The sequence below is a fragment of the Xenopus laevis genome, chromosome 9_10S, assembly GCF_017654675.1.
Source record: "Xenopus laevis strain J_2021 chromosome 9_10S, Xenopus_laevis_v10.1, whole genome shotgun sequence".
Lineage (NCBI taxonomy): Eukaryota > Metazoa > Chordata > Amphibia > Anura > Pipidae > Xenopus > Xenopus laevis.
The window spans coordinates 22,112,652-22,138,423 of NC_054388.1; the positions used below are offsets into that span (position 1 = coordinate 22,112,652).

Genomic DNA, 25,772 nt, shown 5'->3' on the forward strand with positions numbered 1-25,772 from the left:
TGTGTGTATAGGTATACTGCTGGCCAGCTTTGTGAAATAGTAAAAAGTCAAAAGCACACACCCTTGACCCCTACTAGGAATTCAAAAAAATACTCTTTAAATAAGTTATGGAGGAATTCAAAATAACCTTGTAAACTATGTGTTGTATGGTCTCTTATGCAATCCTGTAAATGCACAACTGAATACAGTTAATCTGGCCATACACTGCAATATCCGCTCACTTGGAGAGGTCATTAAATGAGCATATCTAAGCCTCATTAGACCGCCCACATGCTGGGCCAAATTGGAATGATCCAATTGATGGTAAAGTGTCAGTAACAGAATGAAAATTCTATACGTATGCAATTGTACTACTTAATATATTATAAAAAAGCTTTGTAGATTCTGAAACCAAAATATTGGTACAAGTAATTTGTGTGATTCCTTTGACTCCTCGCCCCCCCCCCCCCAGAAAATATTCTGCATGTATCTGGGGATATAGATTCATCCTGTTTTACCAGACCCCCTGCTGATAAATATTAGTCATAAACTTTCCATCTGGTCCATACCCCCACTCAATTTACTTGGTGGAATTAATATTGTGCAATTTCCAAAAATACTGGAACTGGAACCTCAACTCTGGAGATGGTGCTTAGGGTACCTGAAAAGAGAAAATGTCTGTCTAATGTCTATAAACTGCCACAGTAAGTAAGAAGACACTGACTCTGATGATCCACAGTGATCAGTAGGAGAAATACTCATCCAAAATAAAATTATACACAGGTTGTACTATAAGCCAGTATGTCTACACAGGATGGGAGTGAGCCCTAGCAACTTTTTTAAATGTCAATGAGCCCCAGGCACCTTCCTGCATGCTTTCTCATCATGCACTGTGATTACCTCCTATTTGGATAGTATTGCTATTATATTTTTGTGCAAACTCATCTTGTCTTTTCCAACACCAACTCATCTGAGATATTCTTGTTGGTACATATTGATCAGTTTTTCCCCTCCACAATTGTAATACTTCTTTTAACATAGTAAGTAAGGTTGAAAAATCTATACCTGCTTAACTACTAGTTGATGCAGAGGAAGGCAAAAAAAACCCATTGGAAACCTCTCCAATTTACATCAGAGGGGGAAAAAATTCCTTCCTGACTCCAAAATTGCAATCTGACTATTTTCTGGATCAACTGGTACTACGAATTTGCTAAACGCATTGCCCTAACCATTTTCTCATAACCCTGTGTTCTTAAAGCTATCTAATGTATCAGCCTGTAGTACTGATTCAGGGAGAGAATTCCACATCTTCACAGCTCTCACTGTAAAAAAAAACCCTTTTGAATGTTTATACGGAACCTCCTTTCTTCTAATTGGAATGGGTGACCTTGTGTCAGCTGGAAAGACCAACTGGTAAATAAAGCATTAGAGAGATTATTATATGCTCCCCTTACTTATACATAGTTATCATATTACCCCTTAAGCTCCTCTTCTCCAGAGTGAACCAATTTTGCCAGTCTTTCCATACCTTTTCCATTTTCCATACCTTTAACCAGCTTAGTTGTCCTTCTCTGCACCCTCTCTAATTCAATAATGGCCTGTTTGAGCGCTGGAGACCAAAACTGTACGGCATATTCTAGATGGGGCCTTAACAGTGCTCTGTACAGTGGATGAATAACCCCCTCCTCTTGCGAATCTATGCCCCTCTTAATACAGCTCAAGACCTTATTTGCCCTTTATGTATGTAGCATTGCTCGCTATAGCCAAATTTTTATCTACAAGGACTCCAAGGCCCTTTTCCATTATGGATTTACCTAGCGCAGTCCCATTAAGGGTATAAGTGGCTTGCATATTTTTACACCCCAGGTGCATGACTTTACATTTATCAACATTGAATCTCATCTGCCACTTAGCTGCCCAGATCGCCAAGTTGTCCTTCAAGGATGCCGCATCCTGGATGGAATTAATTGGGCTACATAGTTTTGTCTCATTTGCAAACACTGATACATTACTTACAATATCCTACCCTAAGTCATTAATGAACAAGTTTTGTAAATGTTGTAACTGATTTATAACTATAAAATATAGCAAATAAAAGGACAGATTCATATCAAGAAACAAGAAACTTGCATTCTTATTAATTATTATGCCAACAGTGTAGCAATTCCCACAAGCAAAACAAAAAAGGCCTTCAATAAAATACAACACTGTTGGTTTTGTGTCTCTAAAAGTACAACTAGCAATGCTGTTACATATGGAAATGACATCAGTGCAAATATTTAATCATTTTCTCTATCAGCACCCATAATTATATTTGTCTACCATTTTCTTCCATTCATCTTTACATTTCACCAAATTTCACCATTTACTCCACCATTTTAAAAGCATTACAGAGAGTGTAATTTTACTTAACTGAAAGCAGCAAAAGAGTTATTTGCCCTTGCAATGCTCTAAATGACCCCTAGCAGGATGAGCAGATTTTTAAAAGGAAATACAGAAAGGCGCCATGCTTTTAAGTACACATCTTCAGTCAAAAGCCAATCAATTCCATAATGTTCTCTCCTACACTTCAATTTAACTGTGGGCTCTATAGCTGTGGCAAATAGCCACTATACTCCACTATACTGCTGTTACCACTGGGATTCCCACAGGTTTTAGGTGGTCAGAACAATTTCAACGTGTATGTTTTGTTCCTCTCTTGTGTGGCACCATCTGAAAATCCCTAATATCTCTCTCACTGTGTCCCGAAATCTTCGGTTGACAAAACAGTAAAGAAAGAAATTTACAGTTGTGTTGAGAAGGGCTAACATGTTGCCTATATCCATAGCTAGGTGAACTTTCCAGTCTTTGTTTACAGATGAAACATACATGTGAATAATGATGACAATAGTTCTAGGAGCCCAAAGAACAGCAAAAACAGTGGTAATGCCCAGAAGAATTGCTGTAGTCTTGCCATTACGAAGCTGACACTTCTTGGACCCTGTTCTTTTCCTCAGCCTGTAGATGATGACAGAGTTGGTAATCAAAAATATGGTGCAGGGGATGAAGTATATTATAAAGCAATGAACCCACTTGAGTGTAAGGTCTAGCAATCCAGGGGTACGTGGATCCCTCCAAACATCACTCCACCAGTAGAAGGGTATTCCGGTCACAAAAGATGAGAGGAAGACAAAGATAATGACTCTACGGGTTCGCTCTGGGTAAGAGAAAGAGCGATATTGTAGGGGATAACATAATGCCACATAACGGTCCATAGTCAGGATTACTGTAACCCAAATAGATGCATGGTTGGAGGAGAACTCAAGGACACTGACCACGTGAATTAAAGTACTGGGCACCCTGCGATGGAGTATTGCTGTCTGTAGGATAAAGCCCACAAAGATGATGAAGATCTGGGTCAAGATGTCTGAGATGGTAAGAGCTAACAGGTAACAGTAGGAGGACTTCTTTGTTCTGGATGCAAGCCTTGAGAGTGCCACAGCAGTCAGAATGTTCACTGTAGGAAGAAAACATTATGATATTACCAATGGTACACTGATATCCTGTATCCTTAAATGCTTATTTCAGTGCATGTATTTTTTTACTTAAAGGAGAACTAAACCCTTAAAATTAGTACAGCTAGAAAATGCCATCATTTATAAAATTAACTTATTGAACCAGTCTAAAGGTCCAGCACCTATAGTAATATTGATCCTGGCCTTCAAAGTTGTGACACATATTCAGTATGCTTTAAGCAGCTGTTGAGAAGTTAAAGGTATTCTGTCATGATTTTTGTAGTTTACTTTTCATTTCTAAATTACACTGTTTATATTGCAAATCATTCACTCTACTGTTAACAATGTTATTCTTAAACCAACTAATTTATTATTTCAGCTGTAATATCAGTGTGGAGGGAGCAATCTCAGTGCACTATACCTGATTCTGAGCTTTCAGAAAGAGTCAGCACTTCAGGATGGAACTGCTTTGAGAAAGCTATTGTTTCTCCCCTTTTCATACTTCAATACAATTCAAGTTCTGCTCCCTAGTGCTCCCACCTAGCTTAGACATAAGAATAGCACCCAAGCAGAAAAAAAAGCAGGGTGCTAGGGAGTACTTTTAGTAATGCAAAGAAATCCTTCAACAGAGTGGTTAGGTAGCTGCTATCTAGTTAGCTGCCCCTTGTTCTGTTGCTGCTGATAGTCTGCTGGAGAGGGAAGGGAGGGAATTACATCACTCCAACTTGCAGTTCAGCAGTAAAAGGTGACTGTATTTTTTTAGTCACATGGTTTAAGGCACCTGGAAATAGACATCATGTCTAGCCCCATACCAAATTTCAAAATGAAATACAAAAACTCTGTTTGCTCTTTTTAAAATGGATTGTAGTTCAGAATTCTGCTGGCAGAGAACTATTAACTGATGCATTTTGAAAAAACATATTTTCCACTGATGGTATCCCTTTAAGCTTAGGGGTTGTTACAAATCATTAAGCAGAAAATGAGGTTTGTCCATCATATAAGCTGATGCTACAGGACTTATTATTACATTCTGGTGCTAATTGTGCTGGTTTCTGTCATTTACTAATAATTTGAGTTATTTACTTATCAATCTTGTATTATGACATGTATATGCTATTCAGTGTATTGTGCATCTGTCCGTAAGATCAGTAACTGACAGCAGCACAAAGCATGTACAGTAAATCAGCAAAAAAGAAGATGGGGAGCTACTGGGGTATATTTGAAGGTACACATCTTCACTGCTAAAAGTCTTTGGTTGCCTTCAGCTGGCATGCCTACAGCATTTCTGCCCTGCTTTATTAGTTAAGCTTTAGTTCTCCTTTAATTTTATTATTTTCCAGCTATGCATCTAGCCCTTTTCTGGGCTATCCCTAGGGGTTGCAAGGGTGATGGAAACTGTATGACTGACACAAATATAATGTTTCTATTGTAGAAAGTTACCCTTAAAAGTGTGTGTAAAAATAAATGATTTTATAAGAAAATGGTTTAGTAGGGTTAATATCCCTTTATGATTACCATGCAGAGTGACTCAACGATTTCTATTCCAATCCATTTTTTTAAAAAAAGCATTGACAATAAGTTATATCTAAGTAAAACTACATTTTAGTCTTGTGAATTTTCTAGCAGTTGTGAAATCTTTCATTACATAAACATTTGGCCTCATTTATTAAATTAACTGTATAGCAAGGTTCAAAATTGGAATAACGCTGTTTTGTACTTTGCTCCACTGAAAATCATTGGTTGTGTGTTTGTGTCTGTGTGGGGGGGGGGTATGGCTTCCTTTGAGTTGTTGCACCAACCAAATCCAAGTCTGAGTCCCTTTCTTTGGAGGAAAGAGTAGGTTTTAGTATTTGTATATCACTTCCCACAAAGTCTCTTATGTTAGGTCAGTATCCAAATTAATTGTCAATTCTGTTCCTGTTTGCCAGGACTATTTCTTAACCATCTTTCTAAACATCCCAATTAGCCTGTCAATATATATGTGTGTGTGAAAAAGTAGGTCCTGAATCTTCCTTTTCATGTTAAGAAACTAATTGCCATAATGTATCTGGTTGGATGATACACAAAAGCCTTTGCCTTGTGTTGGACACACAGTCTGCATCAACATAACAGAACTAATAAGAACTGGTACATCCATAAAGCAGACACACTCCCATATAACCCTTGCTGCAGGGATGGTGCCCACAGGTCCCTGGTAATCAGCAATTTGTGCCTAAGAGCACATGAAATGCCATACTGATGTGGAAGATCTAGGTAAGAGGCTGTTGCAGGGATTTTGGCTCTGGAACAGATACACAGAGCCAAGAATATGAACAGCAAGTCCATATGGACTGAACCAGACAGTCAAAGAACACACAAATGTATGCGCCAAATAAATTGTTTTCAAACTATACTATTATTGGACTCAATTCCTTTAATTTAATGTTAATGGTTCAAAGAATGTTGGGCTGAATGGTCGGCCCCCACACATTTTCACCTCACCAAATCTGGCCCTCGTTGCAAAAAGTTTGGGCACCCCTGTACTAAATCTTCTGGATTTAGTGCTAGAGCACTAAAGAGTACTAATTGGAGCTCCTTAACCAGTTACACAATACTTGAATCTGGGCATAGATGTACTCAACACTATGGGCTATTAGGTACAGGGTTCCAAGAGAAATGCTGTGGGCATAATGAAGTCCTGCATGTCATGCAGCAGGTACAGGCCCTCCTACGTATATTGACCCTCACTAAAGTACAAGGGGACACTATGGGGCCCATTTACAACCAAATTGCCATTTTTTCCACAAATTTTGAAAAATTTTTGGTTTTCTTATATGTCTAAAAACCTCTAAAAATTCAAAATGTATTAAGTGAGAAAACCACGAAAACCTTTACTGCCAAACCTTGCCAAGTAAAAGTTGTCAAGGAGCTATAGAAGTCAGTGGGAGCTGAGTTTTTGCGCTGCTTCAAATCAAATCGGACTTTTAAAGGTTTTCCCACTAGGAAGTATCCGAAAAATGTTTCAAAAACTTCTAAAACTACAAAAATCTGACCTTTAATAAATAAGCTTTCACATGTTAAACTCCACAGATGCTTAAAGGAGTGGTTCGCCTTTAGGTTAACTTGTAGTATCTTATAGAATGGCAAATTCTAAGCAACTTTTCAGTTGGTCTTCATTATTTCTTTTTTATAGTTTTTGAATTATTTGCATTCTTCTCACTCTTTCAAACTTTCACATAAGGGTGATTGACCCCCATCTTAAAACTAATGCTCTGTAAGCCTATAAATGTAATGTTATTGCTAATTTGTATTACTTATCTTTCTATTTAGGACCTTTCCTATTCACATTTAAGTTTCTTATTCAAATAAATATATGGTTTTTAGTGTAATCTGGTAAACCTAGCAACTAATTTGCAAATTGGGGACTTATAAAAAAAACACAATTAATATAAAATGAAAACCAGTGGCAGATTGCCTCGGAATATCACTCTCTACAGTCTACATCGTACTAACTCAAACTGAAAATAGATTTGTCCAGGATCAGATTGAGGGACCCAGTGCCCACCGGGGCTGCTGTCTGAAGGCCCCTGACCTGAGCCGCAGCACCTTCAGCATGACCAACCCCCGCCAGTGCGAGTGCATGCATGCGCTTTTATGCACATACCATGTTTTCAAGCATTCAGGCCCGGAGACAGATATCTGGGCAGCAAGAGCAGGGAGCGGGTCTGGGCCGGCAGGGCCCACGAGAGCCGTGGCCCAATGGGTTTTTTCCCGGCGCCCCTACTGTCCAGTCTGAACCCTGGATTTGTCTTATTTTGTCTCTTTTCTTCAAATGAGAGTCACTGAAACCCACAGCCAAAAAAACGATTGCTCTATGAGGATACAACTTTATTGTTATATGTCATTTTTGTTACTTCATTTTCCACTATTTTTCTGATATATAGTATCAAGGGGGTAGGTTTAAGACACCAGAAGATCCAGGGTATAGATCCTAAAAGCAGGTTATGCATTCTATTCTCTGCTCCCCCAAAAAAGAAAATATTGAAATGTTCATTCTTCATTTGTGCAGCTGGTGAGTATGAAAAACTAGGGACTCTAACATCAGCACACATTGGTTGTTCACCTTCCAAACACTTTTGTCAGTTCATTTGATTTCAGATTGTTCATCATAAACAAAGACTTTTTTCAATTGCTTTCCATCTTTTATTTTTTACTGTTTTTACAAAACTAAAGTTTAATGTTCCAATCTCCAGAGTTTGTCTGGCAGTTCAGTGATCCAGGAGCAGATTCTGAACTGTTACAATTTGATTAGTTGATATGATTAGTTTATAAAATTAGTTGATACATTTCTCAGCAGTATATGTGGAATATTAGCAATTATTCTATCCATTCTAACCGCTGCTTTTAATGAAACTCAGGAATTCTGCTCAGCAGGGACAAAGATAACAAATGTATCAACTAAATATATCAATTTAGAACAGTTAAAAAGTTGGTGACCCCCCAGAGCTGCTTTAGAAGGTGAAAAATGTAATGTTACGCTTCAATATTAGAAAAACAGTCACACATAGAAAATAAAAAGTAATTAGAAAAAAACGTTATTTCTGGTGAACAATCTGAAACCAACTAGTGAAAAAAGTATTGTGAACAACCCTTTAAGGCCTTGTGTCTTTGAAATACGCAACTAAATTCATAATTTAATGTTAACACTATTATAGGACATTCTCTGTTTAGAACCTAAATTAATAATGATGATACCTTCTGGGAGCTGTGTTACTGTGCCTAGTGCTATAAGTACATAATGCTCACCTGTGAACGGAGTCTGTGTAATTGAATTATGCTTGGATTGGCCAATAACAGGCACCTCTTCTGCCTACCTATAATTTATAAGGAACCAATAACGGCTCTGCCTTAGGCCTGTTCTGTGCTAATTCATAAGTGGATTTGTTGTTGTCTTCTTAGCAACCAAAGTTGCACACAAACCAGCCATATTTTTCTCACTTTACATCTGTTGCTGTTTCATTGCATTGATAAGGAAAATGCCAGTGTTGTAAATGTAAGAACTACAACAGTTGTAGAAAATATGTATAATGGCACAGAGACCCAAAAAAATTTAATACACATATAGCTTTATCAGCTATATAAAGCAGCACTATGTTAGAAATATACTGTATGTCCACTAAGTATGCAAGGATTACTAACACTTGAAACATGACCATTGCTAAGATCAAGTTAAACACTTGCTTTACACCCTATTAGGCAACAGAGCCTGAGAGTGATTTATGGGCTCATTTGGCACAAGAGTTTGCATGGGCACAGGTTGCACAAGATAGTACAATGTAATACCGGAAAATACAGAAAGTGAGCAACAAGTGAATCTTACAGTACTTGTAGGGCTTTCCAAGTTAACTTGGCCACCTTGCCCTGGTCTGAAAAAAAAAACTACACGTGTTTATCTCTTGTTTACTGCATGTCTGGTTTAATTCTATAGTAGATATAAAAACAAGGAACAAAATATGATCAGCACCAAGTTAAACCTTTAGAATGGCTACCTATTTAAGTAAAAGATAGCATATAAAATACTTCTGTTAATGTTCAAAGCCCTTCACTCTTCTGCTCCTCACTACATTTCTTCACTTGTCCCATTATATATAGTACTGGCTGTCTCCTCTGCTGCTCTCAGAGCAATCTTCTTTTCACACCATCAACATCCACTGCCACCTCTTGTCTTAAACCATCTTGCTGCTCCTTACCTCTGGAATTCCATCCCTGAATTCCTCAATAAGGAGCACTCTCTCAGTTTCTTCAAGAATGAGTCTACCTTTTGGAGAACTAGAAAATTAGTCTTTTCCTGGCACCTAAGGGACAATGCCTTTACCTTGTACACTTTTCCCCTCCCTTTTATGCCTGTATGTTAGCCACACACTTAGATTGTGAGTTCTCCTAGGGATCTCCTTCCTACTGTGTCTCTTATCTCATAGCACCAGTGGCAGAACTACCAGGGGATCAGGGGCCGCGAGCGGGCCAGGGCCCCCCGGCAGTCCATGCGCCACTAACAAATGCGGCCGTACAGAGGGGGCGGGGCCCGGCTGCACGTCACGCACCAGGACCCGCCCCCCTCTAGGATCGCTACTGCATAGCACTTAAGCTCTGTTTTCTTATATAATCTCTTTTTACGGTATATGTTTATTATGTGACTTGTCCTCCCTTTGTATACTTTTATAGCAATAACAATATCTTTACAGAGCATTTGTTTTTAGATGGGATCAATGACCTCCATTTGAAATCTGGAAAGAGTTAACAAATGCAAATAATTAAAAAACTATAAACAATGAACAATGAAGACCAATTGAAAAGTTGCCTAGAATTGGCCATTTTATTACATACTAAACCCGCAACCAGACCCGCAACCCGCTGACCACCATCAGACAGGAAGTGAAGTTGCTGCAAACCAGAAGTGACATCATCAAAAGTGGGCAGGGACAGAAACAAGTTTTGTAAAAATTTGTAAAATATAGATATAACATAACATTAGACATTTAGATGAGACCCGCAGACCCGCATCTATACACGCAGCTGAAAATCCTACCCTAATTCTGCAGGGTACCTGCTTTTTTTGCGTGTAACCCGCAGGTACCCAACCCATTGCAGGACTTTACATGGATCAATTTGCACTATGAGCTATCTTCCACAACCTTGTATTCCCTCCCTTACAAAAAAGACATCCAACCCCTTCTTAAAGCTATCTAATGTATCAGCCTGTATGACTGATTCTGACAGAGAATTCCACATCTTCACAGCTCTCACTGTAAAAAAAAACCCCTTCCGAATATTTAGCCAGAACCTCCTTTCTTCTAATCGGAATGGGTGACCTTGTTTCAGCTGGAAAGACCTACTGGTAAATAAAGCATTAGAGAGATTATTATATGCTCCCCTTACATATTTATACATAGTTATCATATTTTCGGGCTGACTCCTACACAAAATCTTCGGATGACCTAACACTTCCGGCTTCCGGCACCAGAATTTATAGACTTGCAGGGGTCTATAAATATAGGGGCATTGGGAGGGAGGCTTAGGGTCGGGGTACGGGTCGCGGAATTTTCGAGTCGCACATCACTAGTCTCCAGTGCTCAAACAGGACATTACTGAATTAGAGAGTGTCCAGAGAAAGGCAACTAAGCTAGTAAAAGATATGGAAAATCTTAGCTATGAGGAAAGACTTGCAAAAAAGGGGATGTTCCCGCTGGTGCAGAGGCGCTTAAGGGGTGGTATGATTTCTATGTATAATTATATAAGGGGATCATATAATAATCTCTCTAATGCTTTATTTACTAGTAGGTCTTTCCGGCTGACACAAGTTCACCAATTCAGATTAGAAGAAAAAAGGTTCCGGCTAAATATTCGAAAGGGATTTTTTACAGTGAGAGCTGTGAAGATGTGGAATTCTCTCCCTGAATCAGTCGTATAGGCTGATACAATAGATAGCTTTAAAAAGGGGTTGGAAGGCATTTTAGCAAGTGAGGGAATACAGAGTTCTGGTAGATAGCTCATAGTACAAGTTGATCCAGGGACTAGTCTGGACTAATTGGAGAGGCGTCAGATTGTGTTTTTTTGCCTTCCTCTGGATCAACTAGCAGGCAGGTTAAAAGCTTGAACTTGATGGACGTCTTTTTCCAACCTAACTTATTATGTGACTATGTATTTGACCTTGAAGCTGCTGACTGGCATTGCTTGCTACAGCCAAGTTTACAATCTACAAAGACTCCAAGGTCCTTTCCCATTATGGATTTGCCTAGTGCAGTCCCATTAAGGGTATAAGTAGTTTGGATATTTTTACATCCCATTGAATCTCATCTTTCACTTAGCTGCCCAGATTGCCACTTAGCTGCCAGTTTGTCAAGATCCTGCTGCAATGATGACACATCCTTGATGGGATTAATTGGTCTGCATAATTTTGTGTCATCTGCAAACACTGATACATTACTTATCATACCCTCCCCTAAATCATTAATAAACAAGTTAAAGTGATACTGACACTTAAAAACTTTTTAAAATATGAATGTACATTAAAATTTACCTATAGGTTATGTTGATCGTTTTTTGCTGAGAGGTTTGTTTTTGTAAGTAATTGTTAGTTGAAGTTCCTAAACCTGACTGTTTTGCCAACCTGACTATCCCATCTCAGCCTGTCAGTAAAAGTTTCTAATGCTAACAGACTCCTGCTGCACAAATATGGCAGCCCCCTCATAGGCTATCATAGGGAGTTAGACAGGTAATGTAAAAGTCTAAAACTGAACTAAGCTCTCTTAGAACCCGGGGGTATATTTCATCTGTCTCTGGAGCCTTGTTAACATTAAATTTTATTAAAGCTTTATGAATCATAGCCTTAGTAGATTGAGCTGAGCCAACAGTGCAGCTATGAGGCAAGTCTGGGAACTCTGACTCCTCTATTGTATACACTGAAGGAAAGAACTGGCTTAGCACATTTGCCTTTTCTGTATCTGTTACAGCCCTACTGGTACCATTTTTAATTATTACTTCCAATTCAATACTTCTGAATCAGACAGCATACTGTATTTCAGCTAGCTGATTTTGACCCCCCATGTGACACTAGCCTAAGGTCTATAGGGAGGGTACGAGTCTTGTCTAAATTAAGTTTATAGTATAAATTGAAACATGACTATGAAGATTTTCATTCATCCAGGTCATAGTATATCTAGTATAGGTCAATCTAAAAACAACTGGACTTGCTGAGTAATCAATGAAGACGTTTCACTACTCATCCGAGCAGCTTCTTCAGTTCAACTGACTGGTATGGGAAATTCTCGGCATATAAACTCTTCCACTAATCCATTTACAATGGCACATTGTAACTCTTCAAAGAGGTGACATCTGAAGAAACTCACAGAGGTGTTGATTCTGTGTAATTGTGATAGGATTATCCAATGTGTCATGCAACTCCTAGATACAGGTGTTACTTGTGAGAGTTGCATGAATGGATGTGTGAAGTGTTCTGAATCCGCCGGGGTACAGATGTTAGAACAGCATTGTATGTAGCAGACAAAACCTAGCAACACACTGAGACAAAAACTGGTACACCCAAAGGATCCAACACCAAAAGAAAAACAAAGCAATGTGGTATACGGAGTCCAGTGTAGCGAGGAATGCACAGATCTATACATTGGGGAGACAAAACAACTGCTCTCCAAGCGAATGGCTCAGCACAGGAGGGAGAACTCTACAGGGCAAAACTCAGCTGTCTTTCTACACTTAAAAGACAAGGGACACTCCTTTGAAGACAGCAAGGTCCAAATCTTGGATAAAGAAGACCGCTGGTTTGAACGAGGCGTGAAAGAGGCGATTCATGTCAAGGTGGAGAGACCATCTCTGAACAGAGGTGGGGGCCTTCGACACCACCTGTCTGCTACATACAATGCTGTTCTAACATCTGTACCCCGGTGGATTCAGAACACTTCACACATCCATTCATGCAACTCTCACAAGTAACACCTGTATCTAGGAGTTGCATGACACATTGGATAATCCTATCACAACTACACAGAATCAACACCTCTGTGAGTTTCTTCAGATGTCACCTCTTTGAAGAGTTATAATGTGCCATTGTAAATGGATTAGTGGAAGAGTTTATATGCCGAGAATTTCCCACACCAGTCAGTTGAACTGAAGAAGCTGCTCGGATGAGTAGTGAAAGGTCTTCATTGATTACTCAGCAAGTCCAGTTTTTAGATTGACCTATACTAGATATAAATTGAAACAAAATTTTGTGAGACCTAAATAGCCAAGGTACATTCCTTTGCAGGTTTGTGGTCAGAATCATCTGCATATATGCCTACTTATGTTCTATGGGAAAGTGGACAGTTCTGTTTGGTGCCTTTAGTCAGGGTAAAGTTATAGGATAGTAAATCAGAGACACTGACTCGCACTGTAGGTTTAACGTATGCAGCTCAAAACCAATTTGCTGAACTGGGTTCCCAGGTTAATCAATCCCTAAACCCTGTCAAATGCTTTTTCAGCATCCAAGGAGAGTAGAAATACTAGAACACTCATGTTTTAAGCATTTTGAATCATGTGTGTAGTGGCATCTAGTGCCTGACATTGTTTTATACAATCCACCTGGGGGAGCAGAACCACTTGTAATTTGGTAGCCATTAATTATAGTATGTATAGATAATTATAGTATGTATAGTATGTATAAAGCTTAACATCTGTGTTCAGTAGTGATATTGGTCTGTAACTCTTAACTGAATCAGGAGCCTCTGTGGACTGCAGGATTTCAGCAGGAAAGGCCACTGCAGCTTGTGCTTCTTCAAAAATACAGAAAATGGGGGACAGAGCTTGACGTGCTGAGCAGATGCGTGAACTAGAGGCTCCCGCAACAGGAACTTTATTGATTTAGGGTCCATTATTATAAATTAACTCTTATATACAATCAGCCCACCCTAAGCTGGCATCGCAGATAACAGAAATGGCTAATACCAAGCAACGGTTGGCTCAAAAAGAGGTCGGTAACTTCTTTATGAAGAATCCTCTGGAGTCCAACAAGACCCAAGATGGAGCCGCATTGTCCGGTACCGCTGTGAGTACTGACCCAGACTTCCGAATATGCAAAGTCTCACCAAAAGATGATCTATATACTGGTCTGGACATTCTCTTAACTAAAATCACGGCCTCATTTCAATGAGAATTAAGGTTGGCAGTTTCAGATCTCATGAAAGAAATTACGTCCCTTAGGACCCACACAGATTTGTTGGAAACTAAACATGACGACTTATTATTGGCACATACTAATTTGCAAAGTCGGCTAGACTCTTTGCAGCGTGAAGTCACAGCTTTATCCGCGCACACGGAAGATCTTGAGAACAGATCCAGACGTAATAATATTCATATCCGAAATGTGCTGGGAACCTGCACAGATATGCAGCAACTCCTAGAACTGCTTTTTTCCAAGCTCCTACCGGAATACAGCCCAGACTTACTACTCATAGAGCCCTTCGTAACAAGCCCAGGCCAGGTGAGCCTTCTTGCGACATAGTCGCACGTTTGCACTATTTTGAAACCAAGGAAGACCTACTTAAATCAGCCAGAGACCATGAATTGATGGTGAATCAATATCGATCTATCCGGACCTGGCCCCTACTACTTTACAGAAAAGAAGGGAATTACGACCAGTTACTCTGGCTCTCCAACAGGCAGACCTTAAGTACAGTTGGGGCTTCCCATTCCGTTTATCGGTACTGAAAAATGGAGTTTAACACTCGATCACAGATCCATTTGATGGTTCGAATTTGCTGTCCAGATTGGGCCTTTAAGAACAGCCGCCGCCACCGATTTCGCAACCCAAAAATGAAACTTCACCGCTACGACCCATTTGGGAAAAGAAGACCGGCAAGCAAAAGCAGAATGTACCTGTTCTACGTGAAGCCCGTACCAGGATCCCTAGAGTCACCTGAACATACCTTCATTAGAAACGCCTTTCTCTCTGTGAAACTTGGCCAATATATGCCAGCTATTTCTTGTTTCTACAGTTTATACCTCTTTTTCTAAAGTGTTGAGGCGGTATGCTTTTGGCTATGTGTTCTAGCTTTTGGCACTCTCCTACCCCTCTCTGGGTCATTTTGATAATTAATATGTTTACCTTCTTGATATGTTCTGACCCTCCTGGGTTTGTTTTCCCAGGCTACCGAAAACGGATCTTTTGGTTACTATTTCTTAAGTTCTATTATATTACAGTTTTAATTTTTTTTGCATTTTCCTTTTTATATTTGTTTTTTTTTTTTTTGCATATTTTGATTTTTTCTCCTACTGTACAGTTTACTCAACGGTTATATATCATAATCATATGATTGGTAGTCCAGAGAACTGCTGTCGGATACCAATTATTCAGTTTGTCCTGATTATGTTCTATTTTTATATTAGGCATATTCAATGCATGCTATATCCCATGTATAACTTTATTATGCTACAGTGGATGGTACTCTATTGCACTTATTTTACATTATTATGGATAACAATATATACAACATGGGGACCGAAATTACTATATTTACTTACTAAATTCTCCTACTAAACGTAAGGTGGCTGCCTCATTCTATTTAAAATCTCAGGCGGATATAGTTGCCTTACAGGAGACACACTGGGCTACAAGAGGCCCTTCACCCTATCTTTGCGACCACCTATGAGAGAAAAAAAAGGGTGGCAGTGGCATTCCGTCCCCATGTTGTATTTGTCGCTGAAGTGGTTATTTCTGATCCTGAAAGTAGATATTTGTTATTGCAAGGTACTTTATTTGGGAAAGCTGATCACAATTACTATTTATGCGCCCCTCGTTGGTTTACATATGTTTTTTTCAAAGATTTTTTCTCTTCTATCAAAAAATGCACGAGGGACATTAATACTTTTAGGAGATTTTAATTTAATAATGCATCCTAGTCAAGATAGACAAGGCCCAATTATTTCAACTTCTACATCTGCACTTTACTATCTTAAATAATATAATAAAGTACCTTGCATTAATTAATGTGTGGCGCTGTTTACACCCTAGAACAAGAGACTTTACCTTTTACTCTGCACCACATAATTCTCACTCTCGAATTGCTTATGTATATGTTTCTCAATCAGCTATATCCAATGTCACTGAGGCTAAAATTGTTCCTATAGCCTGGTCAGACCACACTTCAGTCTTTGTTTCATTGCATATTCCTGATCGTCTCCAAGGTAAACATTTGTGGCGTTTGAAGGAGTCTATATTGTCAGATGGCGCATTATGTAGTAAAATTACAGATGCTTTTGAAAATTATTGGATAGACAATTTGGATGAGTCGCTGTCAATTAGCATGCTTTGGGCTGCTCATAAATCTACCATTTGTGGAGTGCTTATTAGTATTGTGGCACATAAAAATAAAGTCTTTCGTAACCAAATATTGAGTTTAGAACGTGAGGTGACAAATCCAGATCAAACTCACAAACTTAATCCCAATCCACAATCCTTAGAATCTTTAATGCAAGATCGCCAGAACATTACCACTCCAAAAAGCTGATAAATCTCTTAGACGTACACAACATACCTTTTTTCGTTTAAAAGATAAACACTTAGCTAGAAAATTACGAAAGGCCCAAGGTTTCCATTCCATACTGTCAATTAAGAAAGCGGATGGGACAGTTTTAAATTCCCCGACTGACATAATTGCTCAGTTCCAGGAGTTTTATGCAAAGCTTTACTCCTTTAGCCCTCAGCACCCTCGCTTGGACAAAGAAGTGTTGCTCTCACAAGTTAAATTTCCTAAATTATCCTTAGATGACAATACGGCCCTTAATGCTCCTATTACCATAGAAGAAATTGAAACTGCTATTCGACAATTAAGGAACAGTTCCAGCCCAGGCCCAGATGGTTTTCCTCCTTCGTATTATGAAAAATTTCAGGACCATTTAATACCTCAACTATTGACACTTTTTAATGAAATGCTACTAGGCCATTCTTTGCCCCAAGAAATGTTATTCCCTAATCTCTCTCTCCTTCCTAAGCCTCATAAAGATCTTTCCGATGTCCAAAACTACCATCCCATTTCAGTTCTTAATGAAGATATCCGGATTTTCTCTAAAATTTTAGCGGCTCGCCTTTATACTTACCTCCCTCAGTTGATTCACCCTGACTAAACTGGTTTTATACCAGGTAGACAAACCACAGATGCCATTCATAGGCTTATCAATATAATTGAAGTTGCTAACATTACGAAAACTCCATTGCTAACACTCTTATTGGACATACATAAGACATTTGATTCTCTCTGCTGGCTATTCCTATTGCTCGCCAAGGCTACCCTTTGTCCCCACTTTTCTTTTCCTTAGCTATTGAACCCTTGGCCATTTTAACTCGAGAAGGTAACAATATCTCAGGCTATGTCAAGTCTAACCAAGCTTACAAATTGAGTATGTATGCTGACGACATTAGCCTCACTATTACAAAGCCTCTGACTAGTCTCCCTAATCTATTTAATACTTTAGATAAGTTTCATAAGCTTTCTGGCCTTCAAGTGAGTATCTCTAAACCTGAAGAACTTTCCCTTAATATTCCCAAACAACATTTAAAACTCCTGGAACTAAACTTCCCTTTTCACTGGAGAAAACATTCGGTGGAGTACCTTGGGGTCAAAATCATTAATTCCTTTCACACCTAATACAAGGCGAATTTTCTCCCACTTATAAATATTTTGCATAGGTTGGTAGAGAATTGGTCCAAATATTCTATCTCATGGCTAGGACGCATTGCTGCAAGTCAGATGATTCTTTTCAAGCTTTACCTATACCAGTTAATACCACAGACCTTACCCAATTGCAGAGAAAGGTTTGGAACTTTATTTGGAATAATAAATCATATAGAATAAATAAAAATGTACTATATAGGTCCTACAACCAGGGAGGGTTAAAAGTTCCTCATTCGATACATTACTACAAAGCAGCACGACTAGCTCAATTTGCTGCAATTACATTTACCATCAGGTCACTCAAAGTGGGTCGACTGCTAGTATTCACCCATTGAGAGTAGCCTCTCTATTATGGGCTGACACAGAGAGGATTCAAAAACATATAATTGCAAACCCCATAATCAAATTTCCCTTACAGTTATGGAAAACTCTGAAGCCAACATTTATCCCTCGTAGTAGTTATATGCAATCATTAGTGGGGAACCCAGACTTTCCTCTTGGACTTTCTCATACATCCTTACATAGATGGACTGCTAGTGGACTTTGTACTTTATACAACCTGTTATCTTTACAAGGCCTTAAATCCTTCCTCCAGTTATGTGATCTATATACTCTTCCAGATACGGAACAGTTTAGTTACAATCAACTCTCCCACTCATGATTCCCAGGCTCCATTTCGAGCTAAATTGGAAGGTTCAATGTATGAATATTGCTGTAGGAATCCACTCAGAACCAAGAGTGTAATTTCAATACTCTACTCCCAGCTTATAGAGGCTCCTTCTCCAGTTTCACATAAGTACATGACAGCCTGGGAAACTGATTTAGGATCCTCTATTTCGTTGGAGACTTGGTCTAAAATATGGAACTCTATTATAAAACTTTCCCCTAACATGGGAGTTAAAGAAACTGCTTACAAAGTGTTATTTTATTGGTAGTTTACACCTAAACGTAAGCACGCTATTAATGCAACCTTTCCTCCAACATGTTTTAGGGGATGTACGACTGATGGAGATTATCTCCATGCATGATGGCGTTGCCACATTATGTCAAAGTTATGGACTGAGGTATATCATATGGCTTCCAAGATAATAGGGGTAACCATTGAACCATCTATGGAAACAGCACTTTTATCACTGCCCTATCCTAAATTAGCTCCACATTTGCGTAATTTGGTTTATCAGATACTAGCTGCTACACGCTGGGTTATAGCCCTCTACTAGATGGCCCCTTCCCTCTCTATGGGGTCCGTTTACTAAAGTGCGGTAAATCTGACTTTAAGTTTCCGCATGTTATCGCTGAGAATATTTTTACGCCAGAATATTCGCAGCGACTAAGTTTACTAAACAGCGATGCGCTCAGAAGTCATTGCGATAACTTGCGGTAACTACGTTAAGGAACCAGCTTACGTTAGCGGTAATTTTAGCGAGTTGCGAATTTTCTGGCGAAAAATTACGTTTTTGCAAATATTTATGCTATAAAATAGTCTTGTTTTATGGCAGTTATTATGGCAATTTTTACTGTGACATTTATGGCCAGAAATGCATCTTCAAAACTCAAAACTTTATTGACTGATGATTATACCATCCAACAGAACATCACCAGAGTAACACCAATCAAACATATCTGCATCATATAAACCCTTCTGCCAATAGAATCATATGAACAAGAAATCATACCAGTCAATCTCTTTGCTTCATAGAAATGCACAGTTTAATGTAGCCAATCACAATGAAACCAAAAAAGTGTAGAGGCTGACGAATCCTTGGACTGTGATGGCCGCTGCCAATAATACGACTCTGAGCTGAAACTGCTGCTGTTGCAACAGATAGAAGCAAAAGCCAAAACATCCTGTCAGCAATAGATACAGATCTCTCTCCTGTCAGCAAAGAATGATGGGTAAAAAAAAACAGTATTATGGGATATTTCCTGCCCCTTGAGAATTTTCTGGCGAAAAAAATACTTTTACGCCACTACATAGGTGGCGGTAAAAGTTTGCGAATATTCTGGCGTTAATTTTTTCTTTAGCACATTTCGCTGTTTAGTAAACCATGCGTTAATATGTACGTAGCGTTATTTTCAGCGAATGCGATAACTGGCGAACAATTATTCTTGCGCAAGAAAATTCGCAAATTTATATTTACCGCAGGTTAGTAAACTGGTGATAACATATTTTGCGAAAATTCTGTCTATATATTGTGCGAATATTTTTAACGCACTTTAGTAAACGGACCCCATATCACTTGTTGTTAATAGACTTACATTTATCCAGTCTATGCATTATTTATCAGCTCTCATAGAAGATAAACTTGATTTTAATACATCCATGTGGTCACTTTGGGAGAAGTTTCTTTCTGAACAGACATAATTATGTCCTTGATATGACTGTGTTCAGACTTGTGTCATTGATATCAATGTGATCGGGCTTTGTACAGATGACATTCCTTTTTCTTTTTTAATATTATTTCTGTAACTTTTTTTTTTTTTATTAAATTTTTCTTTGTGTGCTTTATGCTTTACTTATTTGTGGATGTATACTACAAATGTCACAAATAAAGAGTTATAAAAAAATAAAAAAAACAGAGAAAATGAAAATTTCTCTATAATGAATATTTGAGACTTAAAAAAGACTAAAAAAGAGAAAAGAGAATTTTTTTCAAACCAAAAGGAGCAAAAACTTAAACATAATCATAAGCATGTTACAACAAATTGTAGATCCTAATAGTAAGGCAGGTATCATGTAAATCAAGTGTTTTAACTACCAGTCTGCCATATGTGTTCGGTCCCTGTGATAAAAAAAAGTATTTGGCTAAGGTTGTTTGATATATATATGCTACTTAGAGCAGTGCCCAGAGCAGTAGAACTTCTATTGTTAAAACTTGAGGGAAAAGTCCTTATCCCATAAGTTTGCAAATGAAAAGCATGTCAGACATGGGGATAGTCCAGAAGAACACTGCAGCTGAAGATAAAAGGTAAACTTTATTTTACATATTTAAAACCAACGGACACATTTCGTATGCTTCTATACATAATCATAGGCCTATAAAAGCCTAAGATTGAGGTCTTCCAGATTGTCCATTTTTAATTTAAGAGCTGAGACCTCCAGCAAATGGTTTCGTTTTTCCAATAGATTTCCAATAGATTTTGAGTAGAGAAATGCTCTGTCATCTTGGTCTACAAATGGTCCATGTCTTCTCCTACTGATCCAAGTTTTGCTCTCTCCGTTACATACAAATAACACAATATAAATACAGTAAATTAGTTAATCTTTAGTTCTCCTTTCATAATCCAGACACATGGGTGGGATAGTGAGAAATACTGGGAATAAATAAAAATCCAACTGAAGTCTCTTTTTCCTTAAAAAAAAACCTTTTACTAGAGGCTCATTCTTTCTGGTAATACAAATAAAAATGTCTGTAATTGTTTCATGCCTTCTGCATGAAATAGCACATAATAGAGTTCATTTATATGACCTTTGCTGATGGGCCCCTGAAATGTTTTACAATCACCTAATAAAACAATTAGGCCTAATATGATAAGTAGTGACTAACGCACATGTAATCAACCCATAGCAACGGACTGCACGTTGCCGTAGCAATTTATTAAAGATACAGTTAAGGGCTAATGACAAATATGTTTTAGTTTCATTAAAGGGTGGTACTAAAACAGCTGGTAAAGCTAATACAGGGACTCACTAACCCACTAAATCCACTATGGAGGGTGATGGGCAAGTTCAGTGTTCAACCATCAATATGTGAATTCATTAGCATTTCTACTACTGTATCCATTTGTACAGTCCTGCTTTATAGGACTTCTTCCCTATTTCAGTGTGTCACAGAACTTATAGGGGTGAAATAAGGTTTTTATAAAGTGATGTCATTGTCACACTTTTATTGGGGAAATGGATTGCTTTTTCAAAAAGAAAACTCCTTGCTCTTAAAGAGATGGAGCAAGTGGGAATATACATGTATTGTATACTTTAAAACTTCACAAACAGGTGATATATAGATCTGTATCTGGGAAGGGCACAGAGAACATGGGAACTATCATTAGAAAGCAAAGTTAAAACAACAGGGTACACATGGTGTCCTACATGAGCTTTTGTTACATGCACATTACATAACCCATATAAGCAGAATAAGAATTGAAACAAGTGATAATGCGTAATTTTAGAGGACTAACCTGGCAAGCCAAGACACAGCAGAATACTGTAGTATATAACTGGTATAATACCCAGCACGCAAGGGGAGGGATCGGGAAGGTTTCCCTCGTCCATTACCCAAGGTTGCAGAGATTTGCTGTTGTTTTGTAGCAAGATCATCCTCATATGGTATCAGTATAGCTCTGAGAAACAATAAAGAGACTGCTAAAAATAAATTATTTTGATGGGGAAATTTTAAACTAAACCTGATATTTGGGCATAACTACAGTATGGCAGAAACAACACAAGTACAGTATGGTAAATAGACAGATATTTAAACAATAATAACAAAGAGTCAGTATTGTAGAAGCAACTAAATACAAGTATTGGTAGAGACATTTAAACACCTGGTCCATATTGCCAAGATATTTAAACACAGATGCAGTATGGTCAAAACTATTTAATACTTATGCAGCATCGGTAAAGACATTTAAAAGAACAGTAACACCAAAAATTAAAGTGTATCAAAGTAATTACAATATAATTTACTGTTTTGCTGCACTGGCAAAAGTTATGTGTTTGCTTCAGAAACTTTACTATAGTTTATATAATCAAGCTGCTGTGTAACCATGGGAGCAGCTATTCAAGCGCAGAGAAAAGGCACAGGTCACATAGCAGATAACAGATGAGCCATATAGAATATAAAAGTATTTTATCTGTTATATGCTGTGCATCCTGTGCCTTTTCTTCTTTTTTTGGACTTGAATGGCAGCCCCCATGGCTACCCAGCAGCTTTTTTATACAGACTATAGTTGTGTTTGTCAAGCAAACACAGAACAGTGCTGAGCAACAGTACATTATTTTAATTACTTTGACACACTTTATTTTTTTGATTTTACTGTTCCTTTAAACATAGGTACAGCACAGTAGAGACATTTAAACATAGGTGCAGTGTGGTAGAACATTTAAACACAGGTGCACTGTGCTTGAGGCATTTAAACACAGGAAAGTGTAGTAGAGACTTTTAAACACCGCTTTTACAGTCGAGACATTTAAAAATAGGTACATCAAGTCAGCAGCATGGGTACAAAATGAAAATAAAAATCAAATTAAAATAAAATCAAACATTTTAATAAAGATACAGAGGTATAGGATCCGTTATCTGGAAACCCATTATCCAGAAAGCTCCAAATTATGGAATGGTTGTCTCCCATAGACTCCATTTTATCCAAATAATCCAAATTTGTAAAAATTATTTCCTTTTTCTCTGTAATAATAAAACAGTAGGGTACCTTGAACTCGATCCCAACTAAGATATAATTAATCCTTATTGGAAGCAAAACCAGCCTGTTGGGTGTTTTTAATATTTGCATAATTTTTAGTAGACTTGGGGGCAGATTTACAAAGGGTCGAATATCGAGGGTTAACCTCGACTGCCAAATGTAAATCCTTCGACTTCGAATATCGAAGTAGAAGGATTTACCGCAAATAGTAGAAAAATCGTGTAATCGAACGATTAAATCCTTCGAATCGTTCAATTCGAAAGATTTTAATCCATCGATCGAATAGTTTATCTTCGACCCAAAAAACATTAAAAAGCCTATGGGGACCTTCCCCATAGGCTAACATTGCACCTCGGTAGTTTTACGTGGCGAAGTAGGGGGTCGAAGTTTTTTTTAAAGAGACAGTACTTCGACTATCGAATGGTCGAATATTCTAACGATTTTTAGTTCGAATCATTCGGTTTGAATCGTTCGATTCAAAGTCGTAGTCGAAGGTCGAAGTAGCCAAAAAAAACATTCGAAATTCTAAGTTTTTTTTATTCTATTCCTTCACTCGAGCTAAGTAAATGGGCCCCTCCAGGTATGAGGGATTCATTATCTGGAGAAACGCAGGTCCTGAGCATTCTGAATAACGGGTACCATACCTGTACAACATGGCAGGTATATGTTTATAATAGTGATGTGCAGGCCGGCCCAATACCCGCGGGACCCGTGGGTTTACTCGTGGGTCGGGCAGGTTCGGGCAAACCGAGCACTCTCCCTCGCAGGTGACGCCCCCACCGGCAAATGTCGGCTTCTGACTTCCGGGTTCGTCTTGTGTAGATGCTACACCTGCTCGCCCTGCCCCTTTTGTGACTTCATCGCAGGGCGGGGCAGCGTGGGTCTATAAAAGCATGGAAAGTCAGATGCGGGCAGGCACGGGCCAAGGGAATTTGGAAAAAAAAATTTGTTTTTACATAAGGAAAAAACACCAAGACACATTTAACTTTAAATTCGCAAAGTCTTTATTAAGAAATAACTTACCGGTTCTCCGATTGTGCTCCTCTTCAGAACCGGCGTCAGGGTGATGATCCATCGTGCAGCGCTCGGTTTCTCCTCCATGGCTATCTCCTATAGAAGTCAGGGAGGAGAATTCGAGTGCTGCACAATGGATCGTCGCCCTGCCATTTCTGAAGAGGAGCGCAAGCGGAGAACCCAGCGCCGATTCTAAGCTAATAGCCGCCTGAGGCGGCTGTTGCAATGCCACCCCACTCACCAGCTTACCTGTCGGGAGGGGAGGCAGGAACACTAATGCGGAGTGCACAATTGCACTCTCTAGCATTAGCTTAAAAAACGTTTTTTTGCCGCCCCTGGAAACCTCTCCGGCATTGCTGCCTCATAGGCAGCGCACCCCTGGGAGAACCGCTAAGTTATTTCTTAATAAAGACTTTGCAAATTCAAAGTTAAATGTGTCTTGGTGTTTTTTTTTCATTATGTAGAAATCAATTTTTTTACAATTTTTTTTTTGTTACTGGTCCCTGTTTTTTTAGTAGAACGAAGTTGTGATGATTCAAATCATGAATCGTCACATATCTGGAAAACCCCAATTGGCATATTGAGATATTTAAACATGGGTACAGTATGGCAGAGACATTTAGACATGTTTGGCAAGGTATGGTAGGGAAAGTATAAAGTTCTGGAATCAGTGCATTTCTACTTAATATAAAAAAAAACCTTTATGTCAATGACCTGTCTGGAGGGCCTGCTTACTGAAGGGCCTCCTTCATTGATAGGGGCAAAGGCCTAATAAAATCACATAATATGCTATGCTTTTACACTACAGTGCAGCATTTGTCCAGGACATGCCCCCCTTTTGTAAATGTTGCTCTCCCTTGTGCATTAGCTTGTTGTTCCTAAGTCATAGTTATAGGTGTAATGCATTGAAACTAAATGCAGCCCCTCTAAATGCAGCCCTGCCAAAGACACCTATAAGCAACCACAGGTTGCAACCATCAAAGCATTAAGGATGCTCACCCCTTTGATAGAGAACCTGGGAAATGAATTGCAACAGTGATTATTGCTGGAAATATGTACCTAGGCCACCAGTGGAAACTTAACACACATAATTAATTTTAACTACATGCAGCAGAGCACAATATAATGTCATGGCCATAAAAGAGCAGATGTTGAGGTTACTGGAGCAATCAGTTCATTGGCCAGATGGTGGGTTAAAGTACAATTTACCCTTACATGTGAATTGCTAAATAACAAAGATCTGCTTTTGTCCTTTGGGATAAACGAGTTGATACCAGAGGAAGGTGCCTAGCAAACTGATGTGACAAGGCACCAGTGTATACGATTTTCCTGAATCTGTCTCTTGATGGGCTCGTACATAATGCAATGGTGAAGCAGTAACAGAATTGGCTTTTTAAACAAGGTGATTGTGAGAAAAGTCCTCAAACCTTTCTACCTGGGAATTCACATTCAAGTTAAAGGGAGTTGTGGGTGTCAATCATGGGGGCTTTTGAATGGCCTTATTGTTGCATGTATGGCCACCATACAGTTTGTGCTCAACCACAGCGCATAAGGGACAAATACAGCAGCCCTCCACAAACAAAATCTAATCTAAGTCCCTTGTTGCAATACACTAACCTCATCCATTCTTGACAGAATGTTTTGTAACAGAAGTAGTCAGTAG

General features: G+C 38.7%; 1 protein-coding gene across 1 annotated transcript; it reads right to left on the reverse strand.

Annotated features, from left to right (window-relative positions):
• Positions 1-2,094: 2,094 nt before the first annotated feature.
• Positions 2,095-21,992, reverse strand: gpr142.S (G protein-coupled receptor 142 S homeolog). Its single transcript, XM_018237705.2, has 2 exons — positions 21,854-21,992; positions 2,095-3,475 (listed from the first exon to the last, which is right to left on the reverse strand). The coding sequence occupies exons 1-2, from the start codon at positions 21,990-21,992 to the stop codon at positions 2,634-2,636; spliced, it is 981 nt and encodes a 326-aa protein (XP_018093194.1). The 3' UTR covers positions 2,095-2,633.
• Between the last annotated feature and the right edge of the window lie 3,780 nt (positions 21,993-25,772).